The sequence below is a fragment of the Manis pentadactyla genome, chromosome 8 (assembly GCF_030020395.1).
Source record: "Manis pentadactyla isolate mManPen7 chromosome 8, mManPen7.hap1, whole genome shotgun sequence".
Lineage (NCBI taxonomy): Eukaryota > Metazoa > Chordata > Mammalia > Pholidota > Manidae > Manis > Manis pentadactyla.
The window spans coordinates 19634325-19656673 of record NC_080026.1 but is presented as its reverse complement, the minus strand read 5'-3'; the positions used below and the strand labels follow the sequence as shown (position 1 = coordinate 19656673).

The following is a 22349-nucleotide window of genomic DNA, read 5'->3' as shown; positions in this document are numbered from 1 at the left end:
TGAGTGACATCAACCATCTTTCACATGGAGGCAAGGCCTTTCTTTTTGGAGACAACTGCAAAATGCAGCATTTTATATGATGAAAGCTATAGACATGGGGTTTTTTATAGGTGGGCTGTAGAGTTTCTAGGAACAGCCAATTAATGTCTCATTATTACTACTTGTTTTATTGTCCAAAGTCCTCTAATGCTTCATAATCCCATCAAGCATTTATAAAATACATGCTGTAGAAATGTGCATCTCACACCCAGACGTCAGAAGGTGCAGCTGCTCTACTACCACGTGACCTCTCTAAAGAGAGCTGTGCTCAAAGAAAGGGCCAATGAAATGACCTCATAGCTTACAGAAAGAGTGACTCCCTTTATTTCTTAAGGATAATAAAGAGCACTGTAGCAGGTTAATATCCTACTAATTATAACCTCATTTTTTTTGCAAGGAAGCTAATAACACGTTTCAGAGTATTTTTTAAAATAAACCTGTGCTGTTTCTACTTCCCTTAATGGAAAAAAAAGAAAAATCTCCCTTTGGTGGACCCTGAATTCTAACATTGCTTAGTTTCAGTTGTTTTTTTTTATAAGACCAAGTCCAGTTTGTAAACTTCACTTCCTTATAATGCCTGTTGGCATATTCTGAATAAAGCAATAAAACCATACTCTAATTCAAATCTCATTCACGGACCAATCAATCCTAGCCTGAGGAGGCCAATGGATTGTATATAAAAGATAACTTTTATACAGTTAAATTATTTCTGCACCCAGCTGTCATAGATGCTGTACTCACGTCGCTCTGGAGGTCGTAGGCCTGCCGAGCATGGATAACGTCGTTCTGGTCGGGCAGACACGTCCACTCGTGCAGGTAGTTCTTATAGTCCACATCACTGACTAACGTCTGGCACTTCTTGGCCTGGACCACCCCCATCATGTCCACTGGGCTGCTGAACTTGGTCTTCCACTTCTCAAAGTCCTTCTTGTACTCCCTGTCACTCTGGATCTTGGCTGCATGTATGGACCACATCATCTTGGGGTCATCATTAACGTTCCGGGCTCCAATGTGATGGCCGAGCTGCTTGCGGTACCCATCTTTGTATTTGTACTGAGATGAAAATGTACAAATTGGGTTTTTATTGGAAGCCTTAGGGGTCACAAGTCTGTATAAAATCATCATGCTTGCATCACAGTTGTAAGCTGATTTTTGCTAATAAGCACTAACTCTAGCCAGCATTTCAAGCATTATCTTAGAAACTACAGAGGTGATAAAAGAGATGGAATTGATATCATTGTCACATATATCCTAATCACCTGTGGCCTGGTACTAATGAATAGATCTGAAGGCAGGAAGTAGGAAGTGCACATAGTGGGGAGGGACAATTTGCATCACAGAACTTAGAGAAATGGATTTTAGGTACTAGAAGTATGTCAGGGAAGAGATACACTTGGTGACATGGCATGTTTAATAAGTAGTAAAATTAGCATCTGGTTCCTGCAGGAATGAAGTACTCTAGGTCAAGGATTCCCTGTTGCAGCAACAGAGGAGAATGATTTCATAATGGATTCAGGGTTCAGTGGTGGTGGCAAACTTGGGGCATCATTTTGAAAATAGATTATATGAGTGAAACTGATACAGCAGCCCTACTGGTTAAAGCATGCTTCTAATAAAGTCATGGATTCATCCCACATGGGCCAATGAGGTTTTTATTATCGCACATCCAAAGACATCATCCTGGAATTTGAGCAAGTTACCCAACATACATGCTTCTAGTGTCAAAGATAATGAACTGAGAGAGTACAGATGAATCAGCAGGGGCAGTACGGTTCAGTGGGAAGGAATGAGGTTATCTGGAGCTTCATCTCTACCATCCACTTAGAGTTTGACTTTACAAGAGTTGATTAGGCAATCCACAAACCGGGATTAATGATGAAACTTACATCATAGGTAATTATGAAGTGTAAGTAAGATATTGCATGTAAAGTTCTTGGCACAGAGTTCTCAATACAAAAATAAATAAGGTTATTATTTTGTTAATTATTATTATTGGCATAAATCCATTTGTGGGGAGTGTCCAACATATATAAACTGAGTCACTAACATGACCTTTCAATATAAAGGGCAGTGTATTACCATATTCCTGAATAGTAGGCCTTGATTTTTAGAGCAGTGGTATATTCCTCAAGAATCCCGGGGCACCAGGGAAAAATGATGGCTTTATTCTTGAGGTACAAGGTGCACAGGCAGGACAACTGTTAAGGGTGCAGGTTTGGACTAGCAGCCCCCTCTGGTACTGATCAGTGCCTTCTTTTCATAATCTTACAAGGGTGAATCGTAATGGCAAGCATCATATGCATTTTTTGAATATTGTATATTAAAATGCTATACAAAGCCAGGCCCTGGGAGAACTTAAGTTCATGAGTGACACTTTGCGTAAGCACCATGACAATTTTTATATATGCATCTCTAAGTCTGCAGCAGCACTTTATTTCCACATGAACGGGTCTTTCTCTATTCTTGGTGGGTCAGTTACACTAAAGATACTGTGTCCTAAAAACAGATCCTTTTTATGAACATCAAATTTTTCATTTCCCTCAAAACTAGGTTTTTGAAGAATCCCCCACAGATACATCAGGATGTATTTCTAAAGAGTCCAGAAAGTTCCTTTTAAAGATTTAGTTCAGTGAAAGTATCACTTCAGACTGATCATGTCTTCTGAGAACAATTGACAACTCACATCACTGGCGATGTCCCTGGAGGCCTTGGCTGCCACGATCGGGATGGCATCGCTTCGCAAGTCATAGCCTTTCTTCTTTGCTTCTTCGTTGGCAAGTTTATACAGAGTCTAAATTTGGGCCAAAAAATTAGTTAGATGTTGACATTCATATCCAAAAACTGACAGCGGCCTGAAATAATTCACCAAGTTCTACATAGGTGATGCCTATAATCATCTCACTTTTGAGAGTTCTAAGGATTCTGCATTTTTTGCCAAAGTTAAGACTTAAAAATGATACTTATTTATATAGAACACTGCACCTTAGTTTTTTATTTTAAAACTTACGTTGCGTTATGTATATATAGTTGATCCATGAACAACATGGGTCTGCACTGTGTGGGTCCAGATTACATGCAGATTTTTTCAGTAAGAACATTGGAAAATTTTTTGGAGATTTGCAACAATTTGAAAAAATTCACAGACAAACCACATAGCCTAGAAATAGCAAAAAAACTAAGAAAAAGTTAGGTATGTCATGAATGCATAACATATATGTAGATACTAGCCTATCTTATTATTTACTATCACAAAATCAACAGTAGGCTATTTGTAGTTATATTTTGTGGGAGTCAAAACTTAAATGTGGATTTTTGACTGCATGGGGGCCAGCAACCCGAACCCTCATGTTGTTCAAGTGTCAACTGCATAGATATTATACATTGTTTTAAAACTTTTAGTTACAACAATGAATCTGTTTTGGCTAATCTAGAAAAATTAAGCTGAAACTCATGGGCCTAAGGGGACAAAATGTAGGTGGGGGGAAACAACTTGATTAACTGTTGATCATGGAAATGAATTCGATCTGCATTTATTTATTCTGCACCAGCTCTGTGCCATGACTGTGCTGGGTACTTGGGAATTAGAGATGAGTATGCGACCTCTCCTGTCTTCAAGGTTTTTGGGAGAATTGATGGAAAAAATAATGGTCGATAGAACAAGTTGCCAAAAAGGCAAGCCAAGAGAGGTGATTTAACCATATTATTAACAGAGTTCCAGGAAGGAGGAATTGATTCTGAACTGAGAATCAGGAAAGTTCCTGCAGAGGAAGTGACCCTTGCTTTGGACCTTGAGTGATGAGCAAGGTTTCAATAGACTGAGAAGGCAGTCAAGGGCAGAAGCAGGTGCACGAATCCAAGCATAGGGAGTGAAAGTGCCATGGAGTCAAAGGAAAGGAGCACAGTGCCAGGGGAAGTGGCAGGAGAGGACTGAACAGAATCTGGAGTCAGACTGTGAAGGCTTGCTGCTAAGTTTGTGCTTATTTCTCTAGGAAAGAGGAGGCTACAGTCGTCTATGAGGAGAGCGACATCATCAAATTTGCATTTTCTCTTCCTGTCCTAAATAAGAATAAAACACAACAGAACTGAACTAAGCTAAGAGGAGTGGAAAAAGAAGAGAAAGCAGGTCAGGCAGGTTAGGCACTCAGCTCAGGGGCCTTCTCCACGGGCCTCTGTACCAACAGCACTGCTGGGTCTCTGAGCTTTTGCCATGAAGACAGAGTCAAGAATTTCAGAAATGCTGAGTGACTAGTTACAGGGGCTCTTTGCTGAAATTCCTGCACAATACGTGCTTTCCCATAACCATATGGGAGCTCTATTTAGGTTTAGCTAAAAATTCACTCCTTTTTGATTTGAGAGTAGTTTTTGGTGACAATTAGGAGCCACTTATATAAGCACTAAAATTATAGTTTGTATCCCCTAAAATAAAATGACTTAAGATGGTGGCTAATCTATCTAAATTCTCCAAGTTATATTCTGCAGAAGAGTAACATACTGCTGATTGAAGCTGTCAAAGAAACAGTATTCTCCTTGCTGGTAGCACAAAGCTGGGAAAAATGTTTAAAATGTCATTTGACAGGATCTTAGATCCACAAAAATCTCCAAAGTCTTAAACCAACAGGCTCAACATAAGAAGAAATTACAGAGAGATAAATGTCATCCTTTGAACTGAAATTCAAATTGCCAAACATATAAATGCAGGATAAAGGAAACCCGGCTTAAGTCTGTGGAAAATGTCTTAGGGTCTCCACTGATCCCGAATTCCATGTGCACCAGCAGGAACATAGCTGACAATGTGCCCTGAGGCACAGCAGGGGCAGAAATGAGTTCAGGAGACATATCATGTCAACTGTATTCTACACTGTCATTCCTTGCGTGCTGGATTTTGTCAGTTCTGAGGGTCACATTGTGGCAGGAGTGTCATGTGAGGATGCCCAGGAACCTGGGGTGTGTGGGTTAGAAGGAGAACCTGGGGTGAGGTGGCAGGGAGGCTGCATAGCAGCGGTCTCCATCTCCGTGGAGGTGGCACAGATTGTCGCTGCACAGCCTCAGAGGACTGTGTGGGTCTGCACAGAGAAATCCTCCACTCAATACATCAGAGGAACCCTCTAATGGAATTTTCCTGAATGAAATGGTCAATTTAAGAGATAAGTTCCTTGTCACCGAGAACACTTAAGCAAAGGCAAGACGACAGCCTATTGGGTGAGGACTCTTTCAGCCAAACATCTGTGGTTCTGAGATGGGGGCATATGGCCTTTTGCTCACAGAGAGTAAAAAGGAAATGGGCTTGCTTAATAGAAACACCGACGGATTCTCTGTTTCTGCCTCTCTGTCTCTTTCTTTTAGTGTTGATAATACTGTGATTTTAGTCCTTGACTTAATCTTATACACTAAAAATCTTAAATTTTGAGCCCGAACTAAAATTAGGAAAATAAGTTAAGCACAGCTACATAGCACAAGGAGGAGATAAATGTACATTCAGTTTATTGCTAATTTCCTAACTTAAAAAGTTAATAAAAGAAAAAGGTCTAATTGATTTTATGGTTACTGTTTAAATCATTAGTTTTTATAATTTGCACTTCCTAAATGATACTTTGTATTACTTCAAGTTTTATGTTTAGGATGGTAATTGAGAAGTGTAGGAGTTGGTATTCATCTGGAGCAAAAAGAGATTCTTTATAAAGTTGTCATTCAGTATTACATCACCAGGGAATAGACTAATTGAAATAAGAAACAGCATGCAAACATCACAGGATCAGTATTCGCTCCTACCTCACTGTAGTTGATTTTGTTCATTCTTGCTAACATAATTTCTGGTGTGTCTGGCATGATGTGGATCTGGGTCTTGTCTTTGTCCCAGGCTTCCGTGTATAAATGCTATCAAAGAAAATATATAATGTCATCAGGAAAAAAAATCAGTGTACAATTAATAGGAATTTCAGGGCCACAAGAACGTTAGAAACAAAAAAAAACAAAGGCTATGCAATTTATACACATGTATTTTAGACACATCTTCAAGTAATCAGTTCATGGTAGAACAGATACTTATGAGTGCCCTCGGATAAACTGAAATATATGTTAACAAAAGGAAACTGAGAATATCTTTTAAGTAAAGATGATTTTCCATAAAAATATGCCATTTTATCAAAGCCATGAAACAATTACTAAAATAAATATTGAAGTATAAATAACACACATAGCAGGTAAATAGACAGATAAGATAGGTAGAGAGAAAGAGAGATGATAGATAGAGATATCTTTTGATGCTCGATGCTCTATTTTCCTTTCTTTGATTATGCTTCTTTTTCTCTGATTCAGCATAGGAGTCCTACCTTGGTTCTCTGAATGAAGCCTCACCTTGTTCATGTTGATGGCATTATTCTTGGCCAACACTTGCTCCAGAGAATCAGTTACACTGGTAAATTTGAACTTGTCTGGAGGCTGGCGGTAGATTTTATCACTCAGAATTTCAGTTGCCCTTTTGCATTTTTCCACATCCAAAGAGCCGATGGGAACCCAGCCGATGCCCTTCAGCCACTGGAGATCAGACTTGTACATGTTCTGTCGACACAAAAAGTCAATTAATGATTTATCCCAGCATTGGGAAAACACTGTCATCTAAAGTATATGAAATAAAGTGGGAGCACTATTGAAAATGTAGTTTGGTGGACAGGCAGAGTACCAGACAATATTCCTTTTTGGTCTGGAGTGTTAAACAATCAACATTCACAAGGAAGGAAGAAATGCTATCTTCCCCTTGAAGGGGCTGATGCCGCCTATTGCACCTCCTCCAAGGGGTGTTAATTCACAGGTTTCCCACCTTTATATGTCATTTTGATCCTCAGGTACTCACGTCGCTCTGGAGGTCGTAGGCCCGCCGAGCGTGGATAACGTCGTTCTGGTCGGGCAGACACGTCCACTCGTGCAGGTAGTTCTTATAGTCCACATCACTGACTAACGTCTGGCACTGCTTGGCCTGGACCACCCCCAGCATGTCCACTGGGCTGCTGAACTTGGTCTTCCACTTCTCAAAGTCCTTCTTGTACTCCCTGTCACTCTGGATCTTGGCCACATGCATGGACCACATCATCTTAGGGTCGTCATGTATCGCTCGGGCACCAATGTGATGGCCGAGCTGCTTACGATAGCCTTCTTTGTACTTGAACTAGAAGAAAGAAAGACTGATGGTCATGTATTTTAACTTATAGTGAGAAGCAATTACTAGGCCCAAATTTTCTTATTCATTAAAAATATGATGATTTTTCCCCGAATCTAAATAATGTATGTATCTTAGAAGCCATTTATAAAATAAAGCATATATATGTACACAAAAAAGGAAAATAAAAATTAAGACATTATTTTGCCATTTAGTGATAAACACTGATAAAACTGTTTTTGTTTGTGTGTGGGGGGGATGTGTTTGTTAGAGAGAAAGACAGAGAGATACCAAGACAGAACAGAGGGAGAGAATAAAATTAAGGAGCCAGTCATACTGTATATGGGTTTGTGCCAGCTTTTTTCAGTTATTATATAAGCATTTCTTTGTATCATTAAATATTCTTCTGAAACATGAATTTTAATGCCAGTAGGTATTTCCATTATATTGGTATATATTAATACTTTTAACCCTCTTGTGATTATTGAACATTTATTTTTAAGTTATGATGATTACTTCCCATATTTTAGAAATAAAGGAAAAACATTTTTTACTTCATAGACTGAAGAAAAAGAAGGATAAAAGTTCCTTGCAATGTGAGAAAACCCATCATTTAAAGAAAATAAATATCCGCAGCCAATGACTGGATGCAGAGGCAAACATATGGTCCATGTGGATGGTTGGACCTTGAATAGAAAAGTGCCCCATTCATTCAGTCTTTGTAGGTTTATGGGTTCACAGTACATGGGCAGGTTTAGGAGGAATCCTGCAGCGAGTCTGTACATAAGAACACATCACGTGGAAAGCCAAAAGGACGTGTGAACCATAGTCAAGAATCCAGTGCTTTGTTCAGCAGGAAATGCGCGATATTTTTAAATACATGTTGCTACAGATGCAATCATAGCTGGAATTCTTTGTGCTGAGGATTTCATTACCATTATTTTAAACTATTGACATAGTAAAAATGGTTAGCAAGAGTTTTCACCTCATAGCTTACTTGTTTTACAAAAACCAGGAGAGAGAAAGTAGTCTTTGAGCCAAAGCTAAGGCAAAGAAGCTTTCAGGTTCACTTACCTCGCTTGCAATATCTCTGGAGGCCTTGGCAGCTCTGATGGGAATGGCATCTAACCGCATATCACAGCCTTTATTCCTGGCTTCTTCTAGACCAAGTTTATATAGTTTCTGAAATAGACATAAATCACCATAAGTCTGATTTATAAAGTGCAGTGTAAGGAAAATATATCATGCATCATGAATATATTGCTTACCTCGCTGTAATTTATTTTGTTTTGTTTAGCCAGTAAAACTTCAGGGGTATCTGGCATAATGTGGACAGTGGTTTTATCTTTATCCCAAGCTTCTGTATAGAGGCGCTAAAATAAACAAAAAAGATGTGACTAGCAATAATAAATAATAATCAGTAATAAATAAAAATAATCTGGTTCTTAAGGAAAATAAAGAACATTTGCTGTGTGACACCTTCAGGTCTAGATGTCTCATGTCAGTAAGAAGCACAACACTTACTTAAAAACCACTTTAATACCAAGCAGAAGAATTCAATATGATTTTTCTTTTCTAGAAACAGATTTCAGCATTTTCACATACACAAAAATTAATACCCTCCTCAAATAAAGAAAGGACTTACGTGGTTCATGGTAATAGCATTATTTTTTGCCAAAACCATCGGGATGGAGTCCATAAGGCTGGAAAACTTGAATTTATCTGGGTGCTGACGGTAAACGTGGTCACTCAAAATCTGGGTTGCTCTCTTGTTTTTCTCATCCTCAAGAGAGCCACTAGGTAGCCAGCCAATGCCTTTGAGCCACTGAAGGTCGGCCTTGTACAAATTCTGAAATTGTAAGTGACAGACCATTAAACATAAACATAAAGACATATCTCTAAAGAAATATAGCTTTATATTACATAATATATTATATTATATTATACCATATATTTTATATTATACTATACTATATATATGTTAATGCTTGAATTCTTGGGAAATTTTTTAAGTTTGTGAATCAACAAAATATTCAGATTGGAAGCATATTTTGAAAAACATTTTAAATATCAACATGAAGAGAACAACCTAACTCTCCTGGGTCAACAATCTAGAGGCTTCCACCAAAGCAATAGGGGATTTTTCTGGCATTTTCTTTGGGGAATAATAGTGCTTCCAGATGTTTGAGTGACGAGATAGAGCATGGGCTTTAGTGTAGGGAAATACAACTCAGATGTATAAACTCAACTCCCCTCACTTTGGGGGAACTTTGATATTCAGGAAAGCAGACATGGTGTCTTTGTTGGTCAAAGAAAAATCTCAGACTCACGTCGCTCTGGAGGTCGTAGGCCCGCCGAGCGTGGATGACGTCGTTCTGGTCGGGCAGGCACGTCCACTCATGCAGGTAGTTCTTATAGTCCACATCACTGACTAAGGTCTGGCACTGCTTGGCCAGGACCACCCCCAGCATGTCCACTGGGCTGCTGAACTTGGTCTTCCACTTCTCAAAGTCCTTCTTGTACTCCCTGTCACTCTGGATCTTGGCCACATGCATGGACCACATCATCTTGGGGTCATCTTTGATGTCCCGGGCTCCAATGTGGTGGCCAAGCTGCTTGCGAAAACCTTCCTTGTACTTGTACTAAAGGAAAAATACTAGGTCTCATTTCTTTCAAGATTAATTTATGGTGCCATAAGTGGCAAATTACAAAGTACATTAACTCCAGATGTTCCACTAAGCCTAGAGAGCCATAGATAATAAGTTTTTTTGATAGGAAAGATTAAAGGCTAAATCCAGCTACAAATTCCATACACAATAAATGCATCCTTGAGCTTATCCTCATCCCACACTGCATCCCTGGGATCATTTTACTCTGTTTTAATTTGTTACTCCTGGGAAGATTTTGTTCAATTTTAAATTAAATTGAGACTGCTTTGAAGTGACACATTGCAATCAAATTGATATAAACAGGGAATAAAGTCTTACTTCACTGGCAATTTCTCGGGATGCTTTGGCTGCTTTGATGGGTATGGCATCAAGTGGAAGATCATAACCTTTTTTCTTCAGCTCCTCATAACCCATTCGGTAGAGTTTCTGTTAAGAGATAAAGATCACTCTAGGAAAAACTGTTTTCCATAAACAACTGCAGCATAATGAACGCAATGTGCTAAGTATTTTAAGAGTCCATGAAAATAGTATCTGTGCTCTAAAATATTCATTGGAATTGGAATTATGCCCATTGATTGTTAATGATACTGTTTTAAGCTTTAAAGCTCTTAGATTACCTAGATCAACAAAATTACATGTCAGCTCTTCCCAAATACTTGTGAGAATGAGACAGAAGTAAATTGATAGAGAAATGAAATGAAATATCATTTAGGTGCTGTTTTCCAATTAACTTTGAATGTTTCATTAGAAGTTTTTGTTAGAAAAGAACAAAGCCTTTCCATCTAACACCTTTAATAGGGAGAAATCATGCCTAATGGGCTCTGTCTTCCATGTAACTAACACACTGAGAAATAGTCTATTTCACAATATAGGGCTGTTGCAAGGAGAGTCCACATCTGTAGGTAAGAAACAGAAGTCCTTCTGAATTTTTAAAATGCAAGAATTTCCACAGAAAGCTTAAATATTGAATTAAAAAAGCCAAAGTGACATAATTTGTCTCTTCAGATTCATTACATAATTAAATAATTAAATATATAATTTAATGTGTTTTACCCAGAAACCAGATTGTTTGAAACGTCTACTGGTCTTGGACTTCTGTTTGTATTTTAGTCCTTCGTGGCTAAAGTTAAAATCTTTCTGTTAGAGTTTAGAATTGGTTTTTAAAAATATTTAATTTTTTACATGTATTAACTTTAGGAGATTATGCTATGAGGACAATAAAAATAAAAATGAAATTCTCCAGTATGGACTTATATACTCATTCATTAGAAATTTCATTTCTCAGGCACTGTGGTAGCTAAACATTGCAGATTCAATATCAATTGTCTCTGTCCTCTAAAAGCTTCTATCCACAAAGGAGAAAGCATTTTAACTTCTACATTACGATGATATGTGCAGCAGTGACTATGAGGAACAGACACATCCCCACCTCTGCCTAAGATAAGGGATACCAATAATTTTGATATTTATGCTATAATTCCCTAAATGATGACTCTAAGTCACATGTAATTTATTAATTAAAATGATCTAGGCATTCAGATTAACTCCCAAATAAATTTGGAAATAATTAAAATGAGCGTTCTGAAAACACATGCTGCATTTGGAAACTTACATCACTTGTATTGATTAAGTTTGCTTTAGCCAAAATAATGTCAGGTGTATCAGGCATGATGTGGACTTGAGTCTTGTCTTTGTCCCAAGCTTCTCTATAAAGTCTCTAAAATGAGAAATAAGTGGTGTCGTTAGATGCATGAGTGACACAGTTAACTTCAAATTGGATTAGGGAAGTTTATAAGAATTAAGCATTATAATTGGTAGTGTGAATAGATAATGAGCAGAAAATAGAGTATTTTTTAAAACTTATCTAGAACATAATTGCCCTTCCAATTATAGATTATGGATTACTTTTTCATAATTACAATAACCCTGCTGATAAAATATCAGCTCTATAACTAGGCCATTGCCAAGGTCATCATATGGAGCAGAAGTTCTTCATCTGTTGGATTTTAAGTCTCCCACAGTGTTAATTGGGAGACAGCCCTTGCCTTCTCAAAAGATTACGTATTCAAGATATGTTTAGAAATTAGGAGTCTTATTTCCTACATGTTCATTATTTATAGTTATAACTCACAATTATTTTGGGAGTTAGTATTCCTAAAAAGATTTTTATGAGAATTTATCAAAACCTCTTGTATATCCCAGAGCCATTTTCTGTCTTTCAACAGAAGACACGGGGGCCCAAACAAAAATCTTATTGATTTACTTTAACAGGGATGAAAGTTTGATGAAATATGAGATGCTTACATTGTCAGAGAATCTCTTCACAAGATACTTATCAGTTACAAAGGATAAAATAGTAACTTACAGTAGAGGAAACCTGGAATCACCATTTTAACCAAGTGATCAAAGTTAAGATTATTAGTAATGGGACAAATTGATACTGTGTGCCTCCTGATACGATGTATGGAGGAGGATACAACATATGTTGCCCAGTTAAATATAAAACCTGAACTTCATCATGAGGAAACACCAGACAAACCCAAATGGAGGGAGATCCTATGAAATAACTGATCTGGGCTCTTCACAAATGTTAAGGATTTGGAAGATAAAGAAGCAGTGAGAACCAGTCCAGATTAAAGGAGAACAAATGTTGAGAATATCCATATACATATATCTTGATTCTACACTAATCTTTCTGATTAAGTAAGATAAGAGTTTCTCAACCTCAGCACATTGGTGTATGGATGATTCTTTGCTGGGGGTGAGGGGCGTCCTGTCCTGTATATTCCAGGATGTTTAGCTACATCCCTGACTTCTATCCACTAGATGCCAGTAGCATGCCACCCTCAGGCTGTGACAACCAAAAGGTCTCTTGGCATTGCCAAATATCCCCTGTGGGGCAAAACTGTCCCTGGTTGAGAACTGTTCCGCTGGACTACTCTAGTGTCCAGGCATCACTTTCAACCATAGGAAACAGAAAATGCTGATGTTTGCTTTTGCTGAGATACATGTACCAGTGTATTCAAAAGGAGAGACTACAGCCTCCAGGACCCAGCTAACCCTCTCCTGAGGCCTAATGGGATCAGGATGTCAGGGTTTCTGTAACCAGGGCATACTGTTGGGGAGGTCTATCCTGAGACATTGATGTTGATACATTTCATTTTTCAGAATATTTTTCTTGGCCACCTTATTAGTTCAGAGCTTTGTAAACAGCCCTGTTTTATGGAGAGAAAAGAAACTTGGATTCCAAAGGGAGAAATATTTTGCATAAATTTATTGCTTTATAAATAAATTTGGATTGAAATTGCTGTCATAAAAACAAAAAGAAGAAGAAATGAAAACTTGAACATTCATAATAAGGCTGACAGGTTAGTGTTCACTATAAATTTTGGATATCAAAATTGCAAAAAGTCTGTGAGAGGATGATTGGGAAGAGAGGAACTATAATTTACCAAATGTTTACTATCTCTGATATATATATATATATATATATATATGAGAGAGAGAGAGAGACATATGTTATACAAAAATTAATATATATGATATTTGTAAAATATATAGCATATTGTATATATTTAGAGCCTTGTAAGACCCTAAGTGTTATTATTATATATCTATTTAAACTGTCTTACCAGTTACAGAATCTCAGTGCACATGATTCAGCTTTCTGTAATTTTCAGGATTATGCTTCTAACCGAGCAATAATAAATCATCTTTCCCTTCTCTGCACACAATTGCTCTACATGGCTATCTTTCATTTACTTTATTCACCAAATCTTTATTGAGCATCTATTACATGCCAGACACTGGTGTCAGTGCTGGAGAAGGAAATAAGTTGAAGATAGGTTATGTATGTAATATTGTCTATTCATCTTGATTCAGCTAAATGAAATGCATTCTAATCACTTGGCAGAAAATACACTTTTTATAATATTTCCACTGTGTCTGTATAATGTACTCAGAATATCTCCCTCTCATACACTCTACCTTAGCCAAAAAATCTGAGTCTTTAATGCACTCAAGTTTCAAAGAAAAAAAGGTATGTTTCAATAGTTTTCTCATTATATGTTGGCTAAATAAATAAGCAAGCAAGCAAATTTGGGGTGAAAAAAGTTAATACTAATCTATTTTTACATGATCCAGGGGAGTGTAGTTGATAATCCAAATAAACTAACTAAACATAAGACATTAGGCTTTGTGATGTGATGTTATGCGGTTCACCTACCTTATTACTAAGCAAATGCCACTGAGCACCTACCAGGTATCAGGCACTATAATTTAATGTATTTATTTCTGAAAAGCTACTCACATCACTCCTATTTTTGGCATTTGTCTTTGCCAGAACTATGTCCATGGCATCAGGAATGCTGGTGAACTTGTTTTGGTCTGCAGGCTGGCGATATTTCTTCTCACTAATGATTTCCGAAGCTTTCTTGTTCTTTTCTGCCTCCAAAGAACCCAGGGGACTCCATCCTATGCCTTTCAGCCACTCAAGGTCAGACTTATAAATATTCTGTGAAAATATAAAGCAAATCTTGAAAGTCCCATCCTTATGTGGACCCTTGACTCCAGTGATTCTATGCATTACAAACAGATGCTTTTGAGATATTCAATAATAATTCCTCTTTCTAGTTTCTCTCTTTACAACTAAATGGTTACTTATATGAGATATGATGTCACATATAAACTATTAGATTTAATAGAAACTGACCTCACTCTGTAGTTCATAAGCTTTTTTAGCGTGAATAACATCGTTCTGGTCGGGCAGGCATGTCCACTGGTGCAGGTAATTCTTATAGTCCACATCACTGACCAAGGCCTGACATTTCTTGGCCAGCACCACTCCCAACATGTCCACTGGGCTGGTGTACCTGGTTTTCCACTTCTCAAAGTCCTTCTTGTATTCTCTTTCACTCTGCATTTTGGCTACATTCATGGACAACACAAGCTTTGGATCATCTTGCAGACTCCGGAATCCAATATGGTGGCCGAGTTGCTTGCGATAACCTTGTTTGTATTTAAACTGAAATCAGAGGAAACAGTTTTTTTTATTAACATAAACAGAGGCCAAGTCAAGCTCAGTTTGCTTTGTTTGCATGATTGTTTTCCAGAACTGAAATGAGAGAAGGGATGTCTGTTAACTTAGTAAGAAATGTAAAAACTGAAGTGGGGGCTTCTGAAGAAACATAATGTAGTTGAGTATCAAGAGAGGTTACGATGAGAAATTAATTCCAACTAGAGGCAGAAATATATGTTGGGATATGTGAGACACTGCACATGCTAACTTTAGTGTAGTGTTTGATAAAGCTCTTGTGATGTCCTTATAGGTCTGATAGAAAAGTATGGGCTGAATAGCAGAAAAATTTGGAAGACTGGGACTTAATGAACAGGCCTAATAGCGTAATTAAGTAAGATTAGAGTTTATCAACCTTAATTTATTAAGTAGCAAGATTTATAGCGGTTTGCCATATGATTATGTCATATAAACTTGCCCTGTTCAGGTTTCATATCTTCATGCACACATGGCTAAAAACAGCTGAATAGATTTGGTTAGAAAGATGATTCCACAAGATGACAACATATTGCCAATATGGGTCAAAAATTAGTTACATAAATTTAAGAGGGTAAAAATGAAATCTGGTATTTAGATTCAACTGGGAAAAATTACATTAGTGTTGGATGACAATAAAAATAGTGATAATAATACCAACAGTAATAATGACATTGACTTGATGCTAGATGGTGGGCAAACATTACACCTCACAGAGGTAGGTTCTACTCTCTCAACACCCAGCTTCATGGTTGTGTACACTAAAAGACTCTGAAGATTAAGTTGACTCAATATGGGCAATCGGACAAAACTGCTTATAAAAAAGTAGTATCAGAGATTCTGTAGGAGCACAGATAAAGGCACGTCAGAAGTTTATTTACTCTGGCCTGACCTTCTGTAACAAGACTGAAGGACTTACAAAGCTAAGGCAAAGGACAATAAGTACATTTGCAATGTTGCAGGTAGATAAGGAAATAAACTACTTTGTGGTGTTCTAGAACACTGACCTAGGGCTGATCAATAACATATTTAAGTTCAAAATAAGGAAAGACATAATGACAAATAGAGATAATCCAACAAGGAAATGACCTGCCCTAAGGGACACAAGTTCTTATATTTGTAACCGTGCACAGACTGGATGACTACTTGTGGGAGATGGAGAGAAGGTAGGACACTGAGTGGGAGATTGGAGTAAGTAACCTTTAAGCTATCTTCTAACACTAAATTCTATTATTAGAATATTAAATTTAGTGCTCATAAAAATAGCTCTAATTTCCTTAAATTCCATAGATATAAGAACCATTTGGAACTGTCAGACAATCTCCACAATAGTAGGAAATTTTACATATAGTTATAGTTTAAGGATAAGATTTCAAAAGGTTCTAACTAATAGGTTAATAGGAAAATAAATGAGGTATTATCAAATTTTGTTGTTAGAAAATTATTGATGCTATTTCTTCAATTCCTAAACTATCTTCACCTTATAGGGAACACATAACATTAAATGAAAATGAGTTTACTTTCTGGGGAACATTCAAGCATCATTATTGCTTTAGTTTCATCACTACATCAATTCATTTTAATGAGGTATTGACCTGCAAGTCAGAGAGTGGGTAATAATACATCATCTAATTAATTTTCCAACACTTCTGGAGTACCACAAATTAACTGAATTACAGAGAATCTTCTCTTACATTCTTAGAATTTATTATCAGATTCTGTCTTTAGACACTCTTTCCAAACCAAATCCTTGCTTTATTTAAAGATATTGATTAAGAGCAGCTAATTAAAAAATATGTGCATACAAATATCTATCAACGTCAGGGTTGTTGAGCTTGATTTATTTAAAATAGGCAAATAGAAAATAGGAGAATTATTTTCAGGCAAGTAGAGGAAAATTGAAATCTCTAGTTCCTTTGCAATGTCTAGAAGCATAGCATCTTGGTATAATGGATTTTATAGGTCCTCTGGCTCAACCTCTCATCAGGAAGCCCTTTTTTGGATATTTGATTAGTGAGAAAGAAGAGTGGATTTTGGGTAAACAAAGAAGGCAGTTGAAGATGAAGGGGATGGCTTTACATTTTGAAAGGTGAGGTCTGTAGCATTAGGGTACCTGATTTAAAAATACATCCTTATGGAAGTGAAACTAGGACTTACATCACTAGCAATGTCTCTTGAAGCTTTGGCTGCCTGCACAGAAATTGCATCAAGTGGAAGGTCATAGCCTTTCTTCAAAGCTTCTTCCCATCCAAGTTTATAAAGTTTCTGAAAATTATATAAATTATTTAGCAATAATTAGTGCACATTAAAACCCCAACAGATTATTGAACAAAAGTTTACCTAGAGATTAGACATTAAATTCTAACATCTACCTTATCTGTAAAGATAGAGATAATAATGAAACAAGCTGTTGCATAGAAGCACCGACTTAGCAATCACATAACCTAGCTTCAGTTTTTTGGCTCGAAGAAACTGCCCCCCGCACTCCCTGAGGCATAGTTGAGCATGGACTTTTCTGTTCAGATACAATGTGGGCATATCAGGCATATCAGTTATCTTTCTCTTGCTGTCAAATACAGTCTGAGCTTCCTATTTTAAACACAGATGTTAAATAATTGGTAACAAAAAAACACAAACATTTAATTATTTAAGTGATAAAAATATTAGGTGATGAAATGCCTTTTATTTGGGGCAATAAATGAATTAACCTTTTTGAGATGAATTTATTGAATAGATGCATGTGTGTTAAAACTGGATCATAATAAAAATAGCTGAAAGTCATCCAGTACCTACTGTGTGCCAAGCACTGTGCTGACAGTGTTCCATGAAATTTCTCATTTGGTCCTCATAACAATTCAATATCATGGGCACTTTTATGATCTCAGTTTTAAGGGGGAAAAAACTAAGGTTTAGATGCAATATTAACTCATAAATGGCAAAGCCAAAACGCATACCAGGTCTGTTTGATGCAGTTTTTTCTTTCAAAAACTATTTATAGATTTCCCGCTCTGTGCCAAGCACAGTGAATACTGAGATAAGCAAAACAGGCACTGCGCCTGCCTCCATGGAGCACACAGTGGTAGTGAACCTCTTGCTCAGATCCACCATCTTTTGCAACATCCGTAGGCCACCAGTTTGAGTCATTCATTTCCATTGTTCCAGCATTTATATCAAATTTTTTTTTACCATTACATCATTTAACAAGTTTAATGAGCTCCCAGTCAAATTTTTATATAGATTTACCTCACTGTACTGGATTTGATTCTGCTTGGCTTGTAAAATATCTGGTGTATCTGGCATCACATGAATCTTGGTTTTATCTTTGTTCCAGTCAATGGTGTATAAGTGCTAGGAAGTTAAAAAAAAAAGACATTTTAATTTGAATACCTGTTTTAGGACAAACAGGAAAAAAAAGATAGAATAGTATTTAAATGTGTTCAATATGAATTAGATTAAATTGAGTAGTATATGATTCAGAGAAGACATTAAAAACAAACTTAGATTTAAAAAATAATCTTTTAGGTATTTTATGTCTTCTAGAATGTATTGAAAGTACTTAAGATACAATAATGTTAAAAACCAAATAATTTCTAACTCAATTAGGAGGGCAGGGGAAATAAAAATAAGAGGTAGACAGCAGAAGAAAATGGTGGAGGGACACGTTCTGAAACTCTTAGCCGCTGCCTGGAAAGGGTGGACCGAGGTTAGTTTCCAAACAAGAACCAGAGGCGGCTAGCCCTGCCTGGCTGGAAGCCGTATGGAAGGACAGCGGTTCAGTCTACCTTGTTCATGGTATGTGCGTTCTGTTTGGCAAGAACCATGTCCATGGAGTCGGTCAGCTTCTTAAACTGGAAGGTGCTAGGGTGCTGGCGGTATTTCTGATCACTGGCATATTCAGTTGCTTTCTTGGCCTTCTCCACTTCTAGAGAACCAGCTGGACTCCAGCCAAGCCCTTTGTACCATTCATTGTAGTCCTGTTTATATTCATTCTATAGAGAGAAGAGGCAAATTCTACTTTACCTTATCAATCTAGACACAAAGCGGTGACACAGAGAACTGTGATCTCCTTTCCCATACTAGAAATCCAACCATCACCCAGAAAGAAGAGAGCCTTACATCACTCTGTATGCGGTTCATATTCCTGGTCAGCTCAATGTTCATGGCATCTGGAAGAAGGATGTACTTGTGAATCAGGTGCTTGTAGTTGGTGTTGGTGATATTGGCTTGAGCATCCTTGGCGGCTGTGACACTGAGCATGTCGGCAGGGGTGTGGTAGCTGGTCTTCGTCTTCTCATAGTTCTTCTTGTACTCTCGATCAGATTGCATCTTAGCCACTTGCATGGAATGGACTAATTTGGGGTCATCCTCAAGACTGCGGAAGCCAACCATTTTGCCCCTCTCCTTTTCATAATTGTGTCTGTATTGATACTATGAAGAAAATTTGCATATTCAGTCAAAGCAATTCCCCTGAGTTGAAATCATTCTAGTGCCAATATTCCATATTTCACAAAAAGTAATACCTGTATAGAATTCTGCAGTTCCGGAAACACATTTTTCATGTTTATTTGTGCAACAGTACTCACAGCTATACTTTGTGAAGTAGATAGCAAAGTTATCATTACTGCCCCCATTTTATAGATGAGTAGGCTGAGACCCAAAGAGGTGAGTGACTTGCTAAGGTCAGTAAGGATTAGAACCCAGATCTTGTGATGATTCATCACCCTGACTTCCACATGTGCTCTGTTGTTAGTGTTAAAGAGAACTTTAGTGGGTGATAAGGGAACAGCAAATCAGAGCAAAAAGCAGAATGTTCTAAGCAGTTTAATGCTGCTTGGCAAACATCCAGTCTGTCTTAACTGATAAGAATAGGCTCAGTTATGAGATATATAGTATAATTTTATGGTAGTTTTATTTGTGGAGTTCCTTCTCTTTTAAGACTCTCTATTCTGGTATAGTGGGGAAATATATTACTACTAGTAATGCTTCCCTCTATAGAAAGGAGACCCTGATACAGGGAAAGCTTCCTATTCGGTCTATCTCTCATGGGTTAGACTGCAAGTCTGGGGTAGGAGCTGGGAGAGCCAAATTGCTCCAGCATAATAGTGAGAGAAGAATTTGCAGTTCTCAGGACAATATAGGAGTGGGGTAGGGATGGATAGGTAGGAAAGATGAAGAACAAGATGGAAGTGTAACTGGGTGGGGGTGCTGAAGAAAGAGTGCTCTGAAATACGCTCCTCCCATTACCCGCAAATCATTCAGTGCTCACTGTGAGCGAATTTCTCATGGAAACCACCAAATGAAAGAATTGAGTTGCGTATAGGTGATAGGTTATAGCCGCCATGATTTGGCACACCAGCTCTTTGGGGGGAAAAGCCCTAATTTGTAATGTTTGTCAGTTTCAGTGGTATAAATATTCCCACCATGGCTGATGTCAGGTTACTAATAGTTTAGCAACTCATTTGCAAAATTTCTGCTCATTTATTAATCAGCAGTCATGAGCCCAAAAGATCAAGACCTCTAGCACACCACTCCAGGAGACATCCTGTCGGGAAGACAGAGCCTATGAAGCGGGAAGCAAAAACAAAGCAAGTTTTTCACCAAAGAAGCTTGGTGAAGGGCTTTGGATTTCTACAGGCCAGAGTCTAGGTGATGGGGTTCAGAGCACATTCACCTAGCTCTCGGGAGTCAGGGAGCATGTATCTATGTGGTCAGCATTCTGCAGCTAACATTCTGTTTTTTTCAGGAATACCAGAGAAAACGAAGAGCCCAGCTAAGAAGCGTTCACACAAGAGAATGTGGCTATTGCTAGCAGGCACACTTTTTTTCTTCTTCATATTTTATCCACTCTAGAGTTTCCAGAACTCAGCCCTTATTATTCTGGTAGGTGAAACCCCCAGCCAGGTTACTGTTTCCCTCTAGACTTACATCACTTGCAATATCTCTTGAAGCCTTGGCAGCTTTGATAGGAATTGCGTCAGCTCTGAGATCACAGCCTTTCTTTTTAGCCTCTTCCAAAGAAAGCTTGTAGAGTTTCTGTAAAGAGAGGCAAGGTAATAGTTTTCTTCTAAATGGGAAAGCCTGAATTTCTTTTAAAAGGGTAAACTAGCACTGAGGCATCATTTTTATTTTTGAGCAGAATCCTTCATTGGTGGTTCAATAGCTGAATGTTCTCACTAACAAATAATTGTGCTGAGAAAAAGAAATCTTTTACAAACCCAAACATATATTACTTTTACTATTAGGTTGTAAATACACTTTTCAAAATGTGAGCCCAGTAGATTATTCTTGATGCATTTTATTAAGTAAGGGTCAAGGGAAGGCTTCAAAACAGCCATATTCTTACATCAAAAGAAAACTTAACTGATTTGTAATTGACACTTTTATTTATATAATTATGTGGACTCTACAATCCAGAAAGAAGTCAGCAATCCTAAATCCCTGTGTAATTCAAGCAAAGCAAAGAAAAAAACACCGCAGGATTAGAGGATTTCCTAGCAACTCTAGTTAGGATAAGAAAGGAAATAAAGCACCACATTTTCTAACATTATGGGCTGCATATTAATTGTTGTAGGGCATGCCCCAAATTTTTCAAAATCTTAATCTCCTGTTTCCATTTGATTTTTCCCATAACTTACTCTCTCAGTCTATCTCATAGGCCCGGTGGAAGGGCTCTGCAGGAAGGAAGTCAAGCATTCTCACCTCCTTGTTCTCACCTCCCGGTCCTGAAGCCCTTCACTTCCCGCCGACTCCTAGCCTGATGAGCAGTACCTGCCCCCTCCAGTCACCCTTTAGGTTCCTACGTGCTGGAACCATCAATAGGCCCACTCCAACTCTTAGCAAAGCCAGATTAGAAAGGGAAAGATTCTTATTTGTGGATTCCACTTTTATTTTCAAAACATTCACTTTCAAAATTGACAGACGTTAATAAGTGAATGTCCTTTTACTGGTTCCAATAGGTGGGAAAGAAAGATGGCAGCAGGGGGATTATACTTACATCACTCATGTTAATTGCATTTGCCTTTGCCAGAATAATCTGGGGGATATCAGACATGATGTGGACTTTGGTCTTGTCAGCCTCCCATGCTTGTTTATAGAGGTGCTAGGAAGTAAAAACAAGTACAAAAACAAAAACAACAAAACCCAGTGGAATTTAGTGTTTAAAATCTTAAAAGAAGTTCACTTAGTACATATATATCCTTGTACCTATCAGTATTTTATGTATTTTTATTAGCTAGATCTTACTTTTTAAAAATTTAAATGGAAAAGGTGTTCCATAAGAGAGTGGAGAGGGTCTAAATAGGAAAGTGAAATGTCCCATCCTTCTGTTACACAGATATATGCTGCTATAGCCTTGTGATCCAGGCGTCTTCTTGGATCCTATCGAAGCAGCTAGGAAGCAGGGATGGGCTTCAGTACCAGCTGGAATCAGGCTAATGGT

General features: G+C 37.7%; 1 protein-coding gene across 30 annotated transcripts in view; it reads right to left on the bottom strand.

Moving 5' to 3' along the window:
• NEB (nebulin) overlaps window positions 1-22349 on the bottom strand; it is a 200297-nt gene that overhangs the window by 111823 nt on the left and 66125 nt on the right. For 26 of the 30 annotated variants that reach the window (XM_057505612.1, XM_057505584.1, XM_057505595.1 and 23 more), the window contains 19 exons: window positions 21906-22010; window positions 20837-20944; window positions 19028-19339; window positions 18694-18900; window positions 18155-18259; window positions 17069-17176; window positions 14573-14884; window positions 14171-14374; window positions 11474-11578; window positions 10180-10287; window positions 9523-9834; window positions 8838-9041; window positions 8461-8565; window positions 8267-8374; window positions 6890-7201; window positions 6394-6597; window positions 5809-5913; window positions 2723-2830; window positions 781-1092 (listed from right to left, as the gene is read on the bottom strand). In XM_057505612.1, coding sequence (XP_057361595.1) covers window positions 781-1092; window positions 2723-2830; window positions 5809-5913; window positions 6394-6597; window positions 6890-7201; window positions 8267-8374; window positions 8461-8565; window positions 8838-9041; window positions 9523-9834; window positions 10180-10287; window positions 11474-11578; window positions 14171-14374; window positions 14573-14884; window positions 17069-17176; window positions 18155-18259; window positions 18694-18900; window positions 19028-19339; window positions 20837-20944; window positions 21906-22010 — 3444 coding nt within the window. The remainder of the gene's footprint in view (window positions 1-780; window positions 1093-2722; window positions 2831-5808; window positions 5914-6393; window positions 6598-6889; window positions 7202-8266; window positions 8375-8460; window positions 8566-8837; window positions 9042-9522; window positions 9835-10179; window positions 10288-11473; window positions 11579-14170; window positions 14375-14572; window positions 14885-17068; window positions 17177-18154; window positions 18260-18693; window positions 18901-19027; window positions 19340-20836; window positions 20945-21905; window positions 22011-22349) is intronic. The other 4 variants (XM_057505609.1, XM_057505611.1, XM_057505607.1 and 1 more) reach the window with 3 other exon arrangements.